The sequence below is a fragment of the Lampetra planeri genome, chromosome 3, assembly GCF_965212315.1.
Source record: "Lampetra planeri chromosome 3, kcLamPlan1.2.h2, whole genome shotgun sequence".
Taxonomy (NCBI): Eukaryota; Metazoa; Chordata; class Hyperoartia; order Petromyzontiformes; family Petromyzontidae; genus Lampetra; species Lampetra planeri.
Genome location: NC_136109.1, coordinates 26333383 through 26350175, shown reverse-complemented (window position 1 = coordinate 26350175; position 16793 = coordinate 26333383). Strand labels below are relative to the sequence as shown.

At 55.1% G+C, this 16793-nt stretch overlaps 1 protein-coding gene across 1 annotated transcript in view; it reads left to right on the top strand.

The window, feature by feature from the left end:
• The first annotated feature begins 1083 nt into the window (after nucleotides 1-1083).
• The window catches only part of LOC144717160 (cell surface hyaluronidase CEMIP2-like), a 58187-nt gene continuing 42477 nt past the window's right edge, over nucleotides 1084-16793 (top strand). The window contains exons 1-2 of the mRNA XM_078592489.1: nucleotides 1084-1541; nucleotides 14104-14401. Of these exons, the coding sequence (XP_078448615.1) occupies nucleotides 14137-14401 (265 nt within the window). The 5' untranslated portion in view covers nucleotides 1084-1541; nucleotides 14104-14136. The remainder of the gene's footprint in view (nucleotides 1542-14103; nucleotides 14402-16793) is intronic.

Below are 16793 nucleotides of genomic sequence, written 5' to 3'. Positions count from 1 at the left end.
CCCCAACAGTGGGGTAGGGGGGGTAGGGGGGGGGTAGGGAATATTTTCCGGAACTCAGCCCCGGACAGCCTCCGGCTAAATATCACGCCCTGATCTGGCCCATTGCCTTCCTCCACAATGCTCCGTGGAGTGGATATCCGTATCTTGTTTGACACAGGCGTGCATTATTTGATATCCCTCAAGTTACCGTGCTGCTGCTGTGGAGTCCAATTAACTAGCTGATTACACGCGTTAATTGTGCAGCCTCTTGGCATGTGTGAGAGTATTAATTCCTCCATTAGGTGCTCGCTAACATCACCTGCACCTAACAGTCCGGTTAGGGGGATTGTTGTTTTGATCTTTGTGCAACAACATTGGCGCTGTAAATGCAAAAGGTGTGGTAGTGGCCACGCTACCATCTCGTGTGCCGATTCGGCCTTAATAGGCGCTCGCAAACAGCGCTTAAGCTAAACTATATTATTTTACTTTACCAGCCCACTGAGATATATAGCTAATTTTTCAGAAGCGACCAGGTCACGAATGATAGCTTAACGAAGTGGCTTATGACATGGAAATGTATATCAGTCAAATACTCTTAACGCGTGTTTTGAAAATGTGGAGGGAAAAACCGGAGGACCCGGAGATAAATCCACGCGGCCACGGGGAGAGAGAGAGACACGCAAACTCCAAATATACACCAGGCGGGCAGGGTCGGGATCGGGATCGAACTCACGACCTCCTGTATACCAGGCGAGATAGTTAACATCTCACCACCGTGGTACCCCAACAGTCTGTACAACTATATGGGGGGGAGATATTGGTATAATTTATATATATAATATATATATATAATTGTGCTAACACATTCCTAGCTCCGACCGCGCTCCCCGCAGACTCCCAACCGCTCAGCCGTGTCCGTGACCCAACTACAACCCCCACGCATCACCACCGCCACCACCTCCCGCACCCCCAACCTCCCTCCTCTCTTCGTCTCCCGCCTCCCTCCTCCCTCCCACCCGGGCTGAAGTTATCGCCGGCCGAGGAGCAAGGGAAGACGGAGGGGGGAGGGGGGAGGAGGGGGCTCGCGTCTTCTGAGCGCCGAGTGCATCGAGCGGCGCCAGGATGAGCGCTTCGGGGTCGTTCCGTCTCCTGGACGCGTCGCGACCCCCCCCGTGCCTCTTCCGCGCTCGTTCCGCTCGCCACGTCATAAATACCGCGGACGCGTCGTCTCGTCGTCGTCGTCGTCACTGTCATCGCGATCGTACCGAGGCGGGCGGGCGGGCGGGCGTATAAATGCGGAGCGCGGTCGAAAGGAAATCTGCGGAGAGAAGAGACAGCAGCGCCGTGCGGTGGAAGCCACCCGGCCTTATCCTCCCCTCCGCCGCGACCTCTTCTTCCTCCTCCTCCCTCTTGTGTTCCTCCTCCACCTCCTCCTTCTCCACCTCCCCTCGCTCCACCGCCCCCCTCCCTCCCCCCGCGCCGGCTACCGTCAACTCACAAGCGTCGCGCGTCGGCCTCCGAACGCGTCGAGTCATCTTCTCCGAGCAGAGTCCATTGAGAAGGTGAGCGCGAGATTCGCACCGCGAGATTCGCACCGCGTGCGCGATGATGACTATGGATGCGCGGCGCAAGCTGAGAAAGGCGCGGGGGGGGGGGGTCACAGCTGTCTGCTGTTGCTGTTGTTGCTGTTGTTGTTGTAATCGTTACTGCTGTTGTTGTTGTTGTTGTCTCGATGAATGTGCGCGCGGTCACGTTGTTCCACCCGAACGAGAGACTCGATCAGTAACGAGCAGACGTCGCGTTCGTAGACATTACCATGATCGACGTCATTTGTAGCAGCAGCAGCAGCTGCAGTATTCGTAGCACACTCATCAGCAGCAGTCAACAGCAAAAACATCAGGAGCAGCAGAAGTATCATCATTTCCATTATCAGCAACCGCTTCCAAAGCAAACGTCATCATCGGCAGCAGCATCCATATGATTATCACAATCAGCATTAGCAACATCCATAGCAAATAATCATCATCAGCAGCAACAGCAGTCGCGTTCTTAACACAATCACCAGCATCCCTACCATGAGCATCATCATCATCATTATGACTCGGACACTGAATTATCCGATCTCGTGTGTGATAGGTGCACGCGCGTGCGTGCAAGTGTGTGCGTACAAGTGTGTGTGCGTGCAAGTGTGTGTGCGTCCAAGTGTGTGCGCGTGCAAGTGTGTGTGCGTGCAAGTGTGTGCGCGTGCATGTGTGTGTGCGTGCACGTGTGTGCGCGTGCAAGTGTGTGTGCGTGCAAGTGTGTGCGCGTGCAAGTGTGTGCGCGTGCACGTGTGTGCGCGTGCAAGTGTGTGTGCGTGCAAGTGTGTGTGCGTGCAAGTGTGTGTGCGTGCAAGTGTGTGTGCGTGCAAGTGTGTGCGCGTGCACGTGTGTGCTATATCAAGCCGCCGTGTGCCTGTACAAGAACTGTCGTTCCCGAACCGGAACAATAATTGACCGCGTGTGCGTGCCCTTGCAATCTTTGACTGTAAGCCTATTAAGTATGTATTAACGACCACGTGGCATCACCTTAATCTGCAATGTACATCAACAGCCCGTTTGTCAATCTACTGCTGGATGTGTAACCTCCCGTGCGGGTTCAGTTGACCATATTTCACCACGCTGGTCAGTACGGGTTGGTGAAATCTGTGGGGGGGGGGGGACGTGATGGGTAGCTTCTGAGCATGGGGATTGTCGTTTTGTCTTTGCGCATTAACATTGGCACTGGCAAGGCGAAGTGTGTGGTCGTGGCCACGCTGACGGCTTGTGTGACGTTCTGGGCGCTCGCAAACGACACTTCAACTATTTTCTTTCATTTGACCAGGTAAGGCCCACTGAACTATATAGCTCTTGTTCAGAAGCGACCAGGCCACACGTTCTGAAAAACTCTACCCCCACTTAATACCCCCCCCTTGCCCCCCCCCCCCATTGGGGGTGCTGGAGGTGGTGGTGATGCGTGGAGGTTGTGGCTCTGCCGCGTTCATGGTCATAATGATGATCGCCATCATCGAGATCATCATTCGACGCCATGACAGGAATCAAAAGTAGCCACAGCCAAATTTGAAGCAGCAGCGGTCGGAATTCAACCAAAGCTGTCGATCGTGACCGCCTTGGCGAGGGGGCGGAAGCCTTCACCCAGCAGTGGATAGGCACGTACCTCCGTGTACAACATTGGTATGTATGGAGATCTGAGATGGAAAACCGAGTGAACCTCAAATGGAATAAATGACTTGCCGAATTGCGTCATTTTAGAATAATTCATGATGATTTTCTTGGTTCTTTCGGTAAAGTCACGTAGAATGGAAGTAATACAATAATAACAATAAAACATTAAATAAATTCTCACGACGTTTATTATGTTTTATTTTTATTATTTTATTATTTCCATTCTACGTGACTTTACCGAAAGAACCAAGAAGATGAATCCCTGCAGTCACGAAAGCTTTAAATCGAAATTCATGATGATGATTGCCGTGGTATTGGGACATGATGCACCACCACACGCGCGTCACAACGGGAGGTGCGTGATGTGAGCACCGAGACAAATGTTCCCCTGCACCTCGGATTAGCACGGTTGGCCACGTACGGTGCGAAAGAAGTGCAACATACATACACACAGAGACTCACACAGAGACCCATAGGCTCACGCAGAGACCCACAGACTCACACAGAGACCCACAGACTCACACAGAGACCCATAGACTCACACACCCACAGACTCATACAGAGACCCACAGACTCACACAGAGACCCACAGACTCACACAGAGACCCATAGACTCACACACACCCACAGACTCATACAGAGACCCATAAAATTAAACTGACCAACAGACTCACACAGACACCCATAGACCCACAAAGACCCACAGACTCACACAGAGACCCACAGATTCACACAGAGACCATAGACTCACACAGAGATCCATAGACTCACACAGAGACCCACAGACTCACACAGAGACCCACAGACTAACACAGAGACCATAGACTCACACAGAGACCCATAGACTCACACAGAGACCCATAAACACACAGAGACGCATAGACTCACATAGAGACCCATAGACTCACACAGAGACCCACAGACTCACACAGAGACCCACAGACTAACACAGAGACCATAGACTCACACAGAGACCCATAGACTCACACAGAGACCCATAGACACACAGAGACGCATAGACTCACACAGAGACCCATAGACTCACACACACCCACAGACTCATACAGAGACACACAGACTCACACAGAGACCCACAGACTCACACAGAGACCCATAGACTCACGCAGAGACCCATAGACTTACACAGAGACCCATAGACTTACACTGACCAACAGACTAACACAGAGACCCATAGATTAACAGAAACCCACAGACTCACACAGAGACCCACAGATTCACACAGAGACCGTAGACTCACACAGAGACCCACAGACTCACACAGAGACTCACAGATTCACACAGAGACACATAGACTCACACATAGACCCATAGACTCACACCGAGACACAACAGACTCACACAGAGGCCCACATAATCATACAGAGACCCATAGACTCATACAGAGACCCATAGTTTGTTGTCCTTCCCATCATACCTCCGATGAGCACGATTGGCTACGTACGGTGCGAAAGAAGTTCAACAAACATCCAGCAGTGCATTGACCATGGCCGATGAGAATGGTCATGAACTATTCAGTACCAGCAATCCTCGGTCTCCCTTAAACACTTTGACTACTATCGTTTCAATGGGATCTCATCTACGAATTATAAATTGCCCGAATGAATAAAGGAATGAATTTATTGAATGAGATTCGTGCCACTGTGAACTCTACGTGAAGGTTAAAGTCGCGGAATCGATTCGCCGCGCACTGCGAATCGCGCACGGCGAATCGTGTACCGCTCGCAGACACGAGCACGTCATCCGTGTGAATCATTACACGGCCATTAATTAGCAAGCTGTGCAATTAACCTCACCTCACTGGCGTTGGGGTCAAGTGTGGAGCTCCCTGCGGACTCCGCACTCAATGTGGGGGGTGGGTGACGGAGGGTTGATGGGGGAGGGGAGGGAGGGTGTGGGAGTGATGCACACTTTGGGGAGCGGTGGTGCAGCGGTTAGCGCGTTGCCATACGAAACCCGGCGATCCGAATGCCGTTGTACACTCAAGGTCAACACTGGTGGCGATTGATTTAACCCGTCCTGGGCCTCCGCTAGGTCGACTCAGCCTCAAATTATCTGAATAAGATTCGTGCTGCGGGCCATTCCAACCGCCCGCCCCCACACCCGTCTCGTGTCACGTGCCGGCTTCGCAGGTGCTCGCTAACAGCACTTGCCTCCGAACGTCTGCTAAGGCTATACGGGGGGTCTTTGTCTTGTAATGGAGACGCGGGGAGAAGAGTGGCAACGGCAAGAGCGTGGCATGAAGCGAGCGCCGCGCGTGGGTTTGGAACTACCGTCAGGGGTCAAGGTTCGCCGCTATTTCGGATGAGTTATTGTTATTTTTGGGAGCGCCTATGACCAATCGCCCGGAATGTTCCCGGTTCTCGCCACACCTCGCCAGGCTCAGCAGGGGTTGAGCCTGGATAGTGTTTGGATGGAGCCGTCGGCAGTCGCGGAAATGGGCCGGAACGCTGTGGGGGGGGGGGGGGCAGTGAAAATTTGAACTCATGTGGCTGCGTTCCTGAAGGAATAAAGGATTCATCTCTTGTTGTTGTTGTAAATTTACTCGGCTCACAGACAGACCCCCAAGGATAACAAAGAGACCCACAGACACACACAGAGACCCACAGACACGCACAGAAACTCACAGACACGCACAGAGACCCACAGACACGCGCAGAAGCCCACAGAGACGCACAGACATCCCACAGACACGCATAGAGACCCATAGACACACACAGATATCCTAAAGACACGCGCAGAGACCCACATGCACGCGCAGAGACCCACAGACACACACAGAGACCCACAAACACACACAGACACAGACACACACACAGACAAAGATAAAGATCCCCCGTATAGCCTTAACAGACTGTAGGGGCAAGTGCTGTTAGCGAGCACCTATGAAGGCCGGAACAGTACACGAGGGGGTGGGTGGCCAGCACCACGCCCGACCGCCTTTGTCTCCCCAGTGGCGATGTTTACACACCGCACCAGGTACTCATTTCAGGCTGAGTCAACCTAGGGGAGGCCCAGGACCGGTTCAGATAATCGTCACTGGTGTTGGCCGTGAGCGGGAATCGAACCCGGGTCGCCAGGTTCATAGCGCAGCGTAGCGCTAACCACTACACCACCGCTCCCCCTCCTCGTGCTCAGATCTCGTGGGGATGGAGGGAATCGTGTATAAGTTCCCCCGGTGATTTCTTCCCATTTCCAGCCCTGGCCGTCAGCAAGCACAGCGAGGCTGCTGCTGTGAGACGACTCGGTAGGGCAGCAACGAGCCGGACAGAACATCTCTGCTCCCCGGCGCCTTCACCAACCGGCAGTGCCAATCGTTCTCATAACATTTGATGGTGATGACGATGATGGTGATGATGACGATGATGGTGATGATGGTGATGGAGATTATAACGTTGATGGTGATGATGATGACGATGATGACGATGATGGTGATGATGATGGTGATGATGATGATGGTGATTATGACGATGATGGTGATGGAAATCATCATGCTTCGACCTGCACAGACATGGGTGAGCGGGAGGGGCGGGGGCTGTCAATCCACTGCCTCATCCAGCAGTGGATTGACACAGGGGATGTACGTGCACGTGTACGCAGCACTGCTGGGCCCACAGTGATATCTAGCAAGTCCGTGAGCTCTGCTATAGCTCTGTGAGCGACAGGCTGTCACTCACTCACACACACTCACACACTCACTCACACACTCACACACACACTTCCGCACACACTCGCGCACTCACGTACACACTCACACACGCGCACACGCGCACTCACGCACACACTCACACACGCGCACACTCACACTCTCAAACACTCACGCACTCACACGCACACACACACGCGCACACTCACCCAGGCGCACACTCACGCACTCACACGCACACACTCACACTCTCACGCACTCACGTACACACTTGTGCACACACGCGCAACAGGCTGTCACTCACACACTCACGCGCTCACGCACGCGCACACTCACTCACTCACACACTCACGCGCTCACACACTCACGCTCTCACGCGCTCACGCACGCGCACACTCACTCACTCACACACTCACGCGCTCACACACACACTCGCGCGCACTCACGCAAATGCACGCGAAGGAAATATCGTGTTACTTGTTACCCACTTACGCACTTGCAAGTGCACCCGGCATACCCACGTGGCATACGCAACGTCCGCTCCGTCCGCTCAAATACACGCGCAGCCCTTTAAAGCGTCCATCAATATACAGAACGGGGCAGCAATGGTGCGCGCAGTGTGCTGCGTAAAACCTGCCACCTGAGTTCGATCCCCGCGTCCGGTTCATCTCTTAATGTGAATTCCGTTCGAGGAGGGGGGGGGGGAGCGGTGGTGCCGTAGTGGTGAGCGTACTGCGGCAATGACTTGAGCTCGATTCCAGGCCATGGCGAGTGAGATCTAAACCGCTTCATCTTCCCAAACTGACCAGCGTGGTAAAAGTATGGCCCAGCAGTTGCCGACACATAATTCAGAGGCCTTCACCCTGCAGTGAATTGACTAAATCTTGTACATTGTTAAATAATACTATTACGCACACAGTAATAATTTACCGCGCGCGTAAACGATACTGATTTTTCTTCATTTGACTGTTGACAAAAGTTAGTGGGATATGGCTGGGCACCTGGTGGCTGGAAGGGATGACGGCCGGTAGTCGAGACCAGCTACGGAGTGGCAGTCAACGGAGGGAACGCTCCCCAGAGGACGTCCACGCGTATGCGGGTGTTGGGTGATCATTACGTCGCAGGGTCGTGAGAAATGGTTGCAGGCTTGGGGATGCCTTCATCCACCAGTGGATTGACCATGGCTGATGTCAGTACTGACACACAAAGATAAAGATCCCCCGTATAAGCTGTTAGCGAGCACCTATGAAAGCCGGCACGGCACACGAGGGGTTGGGTGGCCGGTACCTCGCCTTGCCGCCTTTGATCTCCCCAGTGGCGATGTTTACACACCGCGCCAGGTACTCATTTGAGGCTGAGTCGACCGAGCGGAGGCCCAAGACCGTTTCAGATATTCGTCACCGATGTTGGCCGTGAGCGGGAATCGAACTCGGGACGCCGGGGTCGTAGAGGAGCGCCCTAACCGCCACACTACCGTTGACACATTCACTTTCACACGTAGATACATACACAGTCAATGACATCGCATGCACACGTTCACAAAACACACGCGCATACACAAATCACTCCTAAGGCGTCCGATCTCGTCAGATTCTTACACGCTAAGCAGGGACTTCATCCTGGCCAGTACTTTGACAAGCGAGGTAGGCTTGGGCTACGAGGTGTCCGGCCTATGGATTCTTGAACTCATCTGTGCGGAGTTTAAACTATCGCCCCCACCAATGCATGGTGGATTTTCTCCGGGTTCCCAACTTTCCTCCCATACGCGAAGTGGCCACACATCCCCACGGTAAGGCAGGACGCTCGCGACTAAACGCGTCCAGAGACTCGGCGAGGCTTCAGCCGGGTGGATAAAGGTCGCGGGGCCGACTGACTCCGTTCTCACCATCTCAGGCATGGGGCCCCCCGCGTGTTAAATTTAGCAGCAGCTGGCCAAGGGATCAGGGTGCTGCTAAGATGACACCGCGGCTAGCAGCAGCAGAGGCGCACGCAAGAGTGGGGGCCTAAAGGGGGCGGTTGACTCACCCCCCCCCCGACACCCCCCCCCCCCGGACCCCCCTCCCGAACCTTCCCCCCCCCCCGGGTCTCCTCCGACCCCACCCCCGGACCCCCCAAACAGCCGCAATGTCGAGACAGCCGCTGTGTGTCATAAACTACTTTTGAGATTGGCCGTCAACAACTCAGATTTCGGATGTTCCGAGTCCGAAACTTGCATCTGGGTGCGGTCCCTGACCGCCAACCACCAACAATACCACCACCACCATCACAATTACCACTTAGACCGGAACCACAACCACGATTACCACTTAGACCGGCACCACCACCACCACCACCACCACGATTACCACTTAGACCGGCACCACCACCACGATTACCACTTAGACCGGCACCACCACCACCACGATTACCACTTAGACCAGCACCACCACCACCACCACCACGATTACCACTTAGACCGGCACCACCACCACGATTACCACTTAGACCGGCACCACCACCACCACGATTACCACTTAGACCAGCACCACCACCACCACCACCACGATTACCACTTAGACCACCACCACCACCACCACGATTACCACTTAGACCGGCACCACCACCACCATAATTACCACCGCAACTACCGTCACCGCCAGCAGCACCTCCATCACCGCCACTGGCTCCCGGGGAGCAAACCAGACCCCTGGCAAGATGTGCATCCCGCTCGGCAGGCAATCCCTCGCGAGCCCCACGGGAGACGGAGACGACGAGTGGGAGATGCAAGCGGCCGCCAATGAGCGCATCGCCCCGAATCGCTCTCCTCGTCTCCGGCTTCGCGGAAGCCAGGCGGGCTTTAGCGTGCGCACTTGGGGGTGAATGGGTGACCACCATCCGCATAGCGGGAGCTCTTTAGAAGTTGCCTCTGCAGCGCTCGTTTGTGCAGCGCCAAACACTCGTTGAACTGCGTCTGCGCCCCTCTATTTCATCAAACCGCACCGCGGTCAGCTTGTGGCCAAATGCGAAAACAATTCTTGGAGCTTTCGGTAAAGTCACGTAGAATGGAAATAATAAAATAATAAAAATGAAACATAATAAAATAATTCTCACGACGTTTCGGCCACAACGCAAGCAGCCGTCCTCAGATGGAGGGGGGAAGGCGCTCTTCCACCCTCCATCCCAGCTTAAATAGTCGCTCCAAGCCTGGGGTGTGTCATTCAGACTCTCGACAGACCTGTTCTCCACCTGAGGACGGCTGCTTGCGTTGTGGCCGAAACGTCGTGAGAATTATTTTATTATGTTTTATTATTTTATTATTTCCATTCTACGTGACTTTACCGAAAGAACCAAGAAGATGAATCCCTGCAGTCACGAAAGCTTTAAATCGAAATTATTGGAGCATTTATTTGCATTCTAGATTTGAAGCTTTCGTGACTGCAAGGATTCATACTCTAAGGTTTTTTCGGTAAAGTCACGTAGGTGAAAATAAGTAATAAAAATAATAATAGAAATAAAATAATAAATCACGACGTTTGGGAGGCAACACAAGTCTCCGTCATCAGGTGGGACCGTCACAGCTAGATTTACTGTATCAAGTGAGGAAACATCCAAGAGACAAGCTCTTAGTTCAAGTTCAAGTTCATTTATTAGGTATAGCCCTGTGAGCCATTCGGCTCTTGAATCGGGTGCAACCGCAACAAACAAAAAACATCTTAAAGTGAATATGTGACTAAGTGCAAACAGAAAATCCAAGAAAAAATACAAGTTAAGGGGGAGAGGGGGTTATTATTTTTACTATTTATTTTTTATTTTTACCGACGTGACTTTACCGAAAAAACCCAAGAGTAAGATTTATTTGCGGTCGGTTCTGTAATGTCTCATTCCGCGGACCGTTCTCTGGCTGGCGATGCGAGGGTTCCGGCTAGACTCGCGTCTATCCTGACGAGGCACCGACGGTGCAACTGGGAACGGGCATTGACAACGCACTCCGTTGGAATGAAACCGGGAGGAACGACGCGAATGAACGACTGAACGAGTTGCGTTCACAGCGAGCCCGTTCGCATCGGCCGCGTTAGCGTGGTGTGTGGGTGATTGCGCAATCCTGGCCTGGGATCTCCGCAGCCCCCGCTGCGCTTACAGCTGCGGATCTGGAACCAATTCAGTGACTTGGGGATTGGGAATTGGAAGCCGTGGGGGGTGGCGGGGCGGATGGGAGGGCGGGTCGAGAGTGGGGGAGTGCGGGTGAATTGGGGGTGGTGTTGGTGAGTTGGAGGTGGTGTTGGTGGGTTGTGGGTGGTGTTGGTGATTTGTGGGTGGTGTTGGTGAGTTGTGGGTGGTGCTGGTGGTGGGTTGGGGGTGGTGCTGGTGAGTTGGGGGTGGTGCTGGTGAGTTGGGGGTGGTGTTGGTGGGTTGGGGGTGGTGTTAGTGAGTCGTGGGTGGTGTTGGTGAGTTGCGGGTGGTGCTGGTGAGTTGTGGGTGGTGCTGGTGAGTTGTGGGTGGTGTTGGTGAGTTGGTGGTGGTGTTGGTGAGTTGGGGTGGTGGGTTGGGGGTGGTGCTGGTGAGTTGGCGGTGCTGCTGGTGGTGGGTTGGGGGTGGTGTTGGTGAGTTGCGGGTGGTGTTGGTGAGTTGGGGGTGGTGCTGGTGAGTTGGGGTGGTGTTGGTGAGTTGTGGGTGGTGCTGGTGAGTTGTGGGTGGTGCTGGTGAGTTGGTGGTGGTGTTGGTGAGTTGGGGTGGTGTTGGTGAGTTGTGGGTGGTGCTGGTGAGTTGTGGGTGGTGCTGGTGAGTTGGTGGTGGTGTTGGTGAGTTGTGGGTGGTGCTGGTGAGTTGTGGGTGGTGCTGGTGAGTTGGGGGTGGTGCTGGTGAGTTGGTGGTGGTGTTGGTGAGTTGTGGGTGGTGCTGGTGAGTTGTGGGTGGTGCTGGTGAGTTGGGGGTGGTGCTGGTGAGTTGGGGTGGTGGGTTGGGGGTGGTGCTGGTGGTGAGTTGGGGGTGGTGCTGGTGAGTTGGCGGTGCTGCTGGTGGTGAGTTGGGGGTGGTGCTGGTGAGTTGGGGTGGTGTTGGTGGGTTTGTGGTGGTGCGGGTGAGTTTGGTTTGGTGCAGGTGAGTTGGGGGGTGAGCTGAGAGCGGACGGAGAGTTTGTTCGAGTGAAGGTGGAGAGGAGTTGAGGGTTTGTGTGTGCGGCATGTGGGGAGATGTGGGCGATGTGGGGGGAAGCTCGTGGTGGTTTGTCTCTCTTTGTTTTTGGGTATGTGTCCGTATGTACACAGTATCACACGTGCGATGCTGTGCGTGTCTGTACGTGCGGTGCCGTGTGTCTACGTGCGATGCTGTGTGTGTCTGTACGTGCGATGCTGTGTGTGTCTGTACGTGCGATGCTGTGTGTCTACGTGCGATGCTGTGTGTCTACGTGCGATGCTGTGTGTCTACATGCGATGCCGTGTGTCTACGTGCGATGCTGTGTGTCTACATGCGATGCCGTGTGTCTACATGCGATGCTGTGTGTCTACGTGCAATGCTGTGTGTCTACATGCGATGCTGTGTGTCTACGTGCGATGCCGTGTGTCTACGTGTGATGCTGTGTATCTACGTGCGATGCCGTGTGTGTACGTGCGATGCTGCGTGTGTCTGCGTGCGATGATGTGTGTGTCTGTACGTGCGGTGCCGTGTGTCTACGTGCGGTGCCGTGTGTCTACGTACGATGCCGTGTGTCTACGTGCGGTGCCGTGTGTCTACGTGCGGTGCCGTGTGTCTACGTGCGGTGCCGTGTGTCTACGTGCGGTGCCGTGTGTCTACGTGCGATGCTGCGTGTGTCTACGTGCGGTGCCGTGTGTCTACGTGCGGTGCCGTGTGTCTACGTACGATGCCGTGTGTCTACGTGCGGTGCCGTGTGTCTACGTGCGGTGCCGTGTGTCTACGTGTGGTGCCGTGTGTCTACGTACGGTGCCGTGTGTCTACGTGCGGTGCCGTGTGTCTACGTGCGGTGCCGTGTGTCTACGTGCGGTGCCGTGCGTGCGCGCCTGAGTGAGATGCGAGTGATGGCGCGTTGACAGCGCCTGCCACACGTTACGCACGATCATCGGAATAATCGCCGCGATTTGCGATTCGTTTCGTGCACAAATCAAATTACCCCATTTGGCTGCAGAATGTGCCGCTGCTTGGTGCTCAAGCCCTGGTGCTCAATCGTTTACAAAAAAAAATAGAACGTTCGTAAATACTTAAAAAGCCGACGTTGCCCGTTGCTTAATTTGTGTTTCGACGATTTACCTTCTCAAAAAATCTGCCCACGTCTCGCACCCCCAGAAAGGGCATCTCGCACCTCCAGGGGGTGCAGAGGGCACCCCCAGGCTAAGAGCCACTGTCTTCGTGATTGTTATTATCATTACATCATCAATAATATATATGTCTTCTGCCGACACATCCACCCCAATCACCCGTTTCTCTCCGCGTCCACCCTCACCCCTCTCCATCCACCTCTCCCATGCCGCCCCCCCCCCCCGTCGCACCCCCGTTACACCCCTCCCCCAACCCACAGTCAGCTCTCTGGAGCCATCAATGAGCTCACCCACCCACCGCCACCAAATAAAGACAAAGATCCCCCAGTATAGCCTGAACAGACTTGTGGGGCAAGTGCTGTGAGCGAGCACCTATGAAGGCCAGAACGGTACATGAGGGGATGGGTGGCCAGCACCGCGCCCGGTCGCCTTTCTCTCCCCCAATAACGACGTTTTCACACCGCTCCAGATACTAATTTGAGGCTGAGTCGACCTAGGGGATGCCCAGTACCATTTCAGATAATCGTCACTGGTGTTGGCCGTGTGCGGGAAGCTAACCTGGGTCGCCAAGTTCTAAGCGCAGCGCGCCAACTACTACATTACCGCTACCCACACATACTAACGTAGACACATATCCATTTAAATACAAATGCAAAGACCCCCCGTATAGCCTTAACAGACTGTTGGGGCAAGTGCTGTTCGCGTGCACCTATGAAGGCCAGCACAGCACACGACGGGGATGGGTGGCTAAGACCACGCCCAAGCTCCCACCTGCACACGCACAGACCCAACACAAATACAAAGATCCCCCGTATAGCCCTAACAGACTGTTGGGGCAGGTGTTGTTGTCGAGCACACACACACACACACACGTACTCATCCACACACACAAAGCAGCCTCGCACCCCACGTGTCCACCAACAGGCATTGCGTTTGCCGTCACGTCGCCCTGGGTTCGTAGCGCAGCGCTCAGAGTGGAACTGACTCAACGGCGTCGTGACTTCACCAGGCAAGGAAGGACCTTACCGAGCTCCTCCTCGGGATGGGGACGGAGCGCGCGCGCCCTCCGGGTCGCGACGAGAAGCGCGCGACCCGCGCCTGCTGGGTGCGCGAGACGCCGTGCGGACGCTTCCTCGCCACCGCCACCCCCCCCCAAGTCCTCCTCCTCCTCGCCGCCTCCGTCGCCCTGGTCGTCGTCGTCGTCGTCGTCATCGTCGTGATCGTCGCCGCGGTCGTCTCGACGCACGGCGGCGGAGACGGCGGCGCCGCGCCGACCGACGGCGCTCCCCGCCTCTTCCCTGCCGACGGTGAGCGGCACCCGCGCGGCCCGGGTGGCGCTCCGCGTGAGCTCGACGCCACTCGATGTGTTTTTGTTGCTGTTGTTGTTGTATATATACAATCTCTTTATATATTTAAATTGCGCTCAACTCAACGAGCGACGCGACCGGAGTTGACCCGAAGGTGATTCGACGCTGAATGTAACGCGCGGCGTTGACCCCGTTGACCCCGCTGACCCCGTTGACCCCATTGACCCCTTGACCCCGTTGACCCCGTTGACCCCTTGACCCCGTCGCGACGTTTGACACCACGCGACTCGGCTCGGCGTGACGCGGTGAGCTTCTTCACTCGACGATTGAAGGCGAACTCGTGCGGCGAGGTCGTCGGAGGGCAGAGAAGCGACGTTGACAGACGCGCCCGCCATCTGGATTCCCACACATAGCCCATACTCATAGCCCCTACTCATAGCCCATACTCATAGCCCCTACTCATAGCCCATACTCATAGCCCATACTCATAGCCCATACTCATAGCCCATACTCATAGCCCATACTCATAGCCCATACTCATAGCCCATACTCATAGCCCCTACTCATAGCCCATACTCATAGCCCATACTCATAGCCCCTACTCATAGCCCCCACTCATAGTCCCTACTCATAGTCCTTACTCATAGCCCCTACTCATAGCCCCTACTAATAGCCCATATTTCATAGCCCCTACTCATAGCCCCATACTCATAGCCCCTACTCATAGCCCCATACACATAGCCCCTACTCATAGCCCAAACTCATAGCCCCTACTCATTGCCCCCACACATAGCCCCTACTCATAGCCCATACTCATAGCCCCATACACATAGCCCCTACTCATAGCCCCTACTCATACCCCCTACTCATAGCCCCCACACATAGCCCCTACTCATAGCCCCTACTCATAGCCCCCTACTCATAGCCCCTACTCATAGCCCCATACTCATAGCCCCATACACATAGCCCCATACACATAGCCCCCACACATAGCCCCCACACATAGCCCCCACACATAGCCCCCACTCACAGCCCCCACACACAGCCCCACACACAGCCCCCACTCACAGCCCCCACACACAGCCCCCACTCACAGCCCCCACACACAGCCCCCACACACAGCCCCATACACATAGCCCACTACTCATAGCCCCCTTCATAGCTCTGAAGGGGCTCTGTGTAGATGTTTGTTGTATTGCGGCTTGTGGGTTCTACGAACGCCCTGCGCTCGTGAGAGCGAGTCAGACGTTCAACACACACGCCATGGACAGTGCGCTAACCACGACACTACCGCTCCCCACGACCGCGCGTGAGCCAGGTGCAAATACAAAGATCCCCCGTATAGCCTTAACGGACTGTTGGGGCAAGTTCTGTTAGCGAGTAGCACCTATGAAGACCGCACACGGCACACGAGGGGGTGTGGTGGCCAGCAACCACGCCCGACCGCCTTTGTCTCCCCCAATAACGATGTTTACACACCGCACCAGGTACTCATTTGAGGCCGAGTCGACCTAGGGGGAGGCACACGAGCGTTTCAGATAATCGTCACCGTCAGCGGGATTCGAACTCGTGTGGCCGAGTTTGTAGGCGCAGCAGCGCTGCGCTAACCGCTCCGCCACCGCTCCCCACAGGCCCAGGTGCGCGCACGCACCGACACACACACACGCGACTCAACATTGTTCTGACCCAGCGGTCAACGGGAGCTCTCTCACGATCTCGCCATCCGCTCATCCGACCAGACGGGGGAGCCCCGGCTCTGGCAAAAAAATAAAAACGAGAGCTCAGCGTGTCCCCAAGTGGCTCCTGCACGGCCACGTCGCTCATTCTCTCAACGACTCACGTGCTCAGTCAATCGCCGCTGCGTAATTAGACACGGGGACCGCCGCCACCTCGGCAGTGGCGTGGTAGCCACATTATCAGCTCAGGGGGTGCGGTAGTCGCTCAGGTGGGACCCCAATATTGTTGCAAACAAATCTCATGGTCAAGGGGACCCTCCCCCCAACTCGTAGCTTTGGCCACCAAGGGGAGGGGGGCGGGGGGCAAGGCACCTCCCTGCCCACCCCCACGCTCGTTACGTTACTGCCAACGAGGGCTTGCGAGGCGATGTAGGAATGTGGTCACGCGTTGCAAGACGTGGCCAGGTCACGCTGCTGTTGAGATGTCACTACCCCCCCCCCCACAGAGCCACGTATGTAGGGTGGCTCTGGACTTTCTCCCTGGGGTTTCCGATCGTTTTCTTCCTTCCTCCTCGCGAAAGAATCCGATGAAATAAATGTTTTCAAAAAAGACTCAACGACGTCGTTAAGGGGACGTGAGCCAAACATCTGGACGCACGTCCCTCGCGCTAGAAACGAAAAAGTCGTGAGAGTCGGCGAGGCCCTGCCTAGTAGAA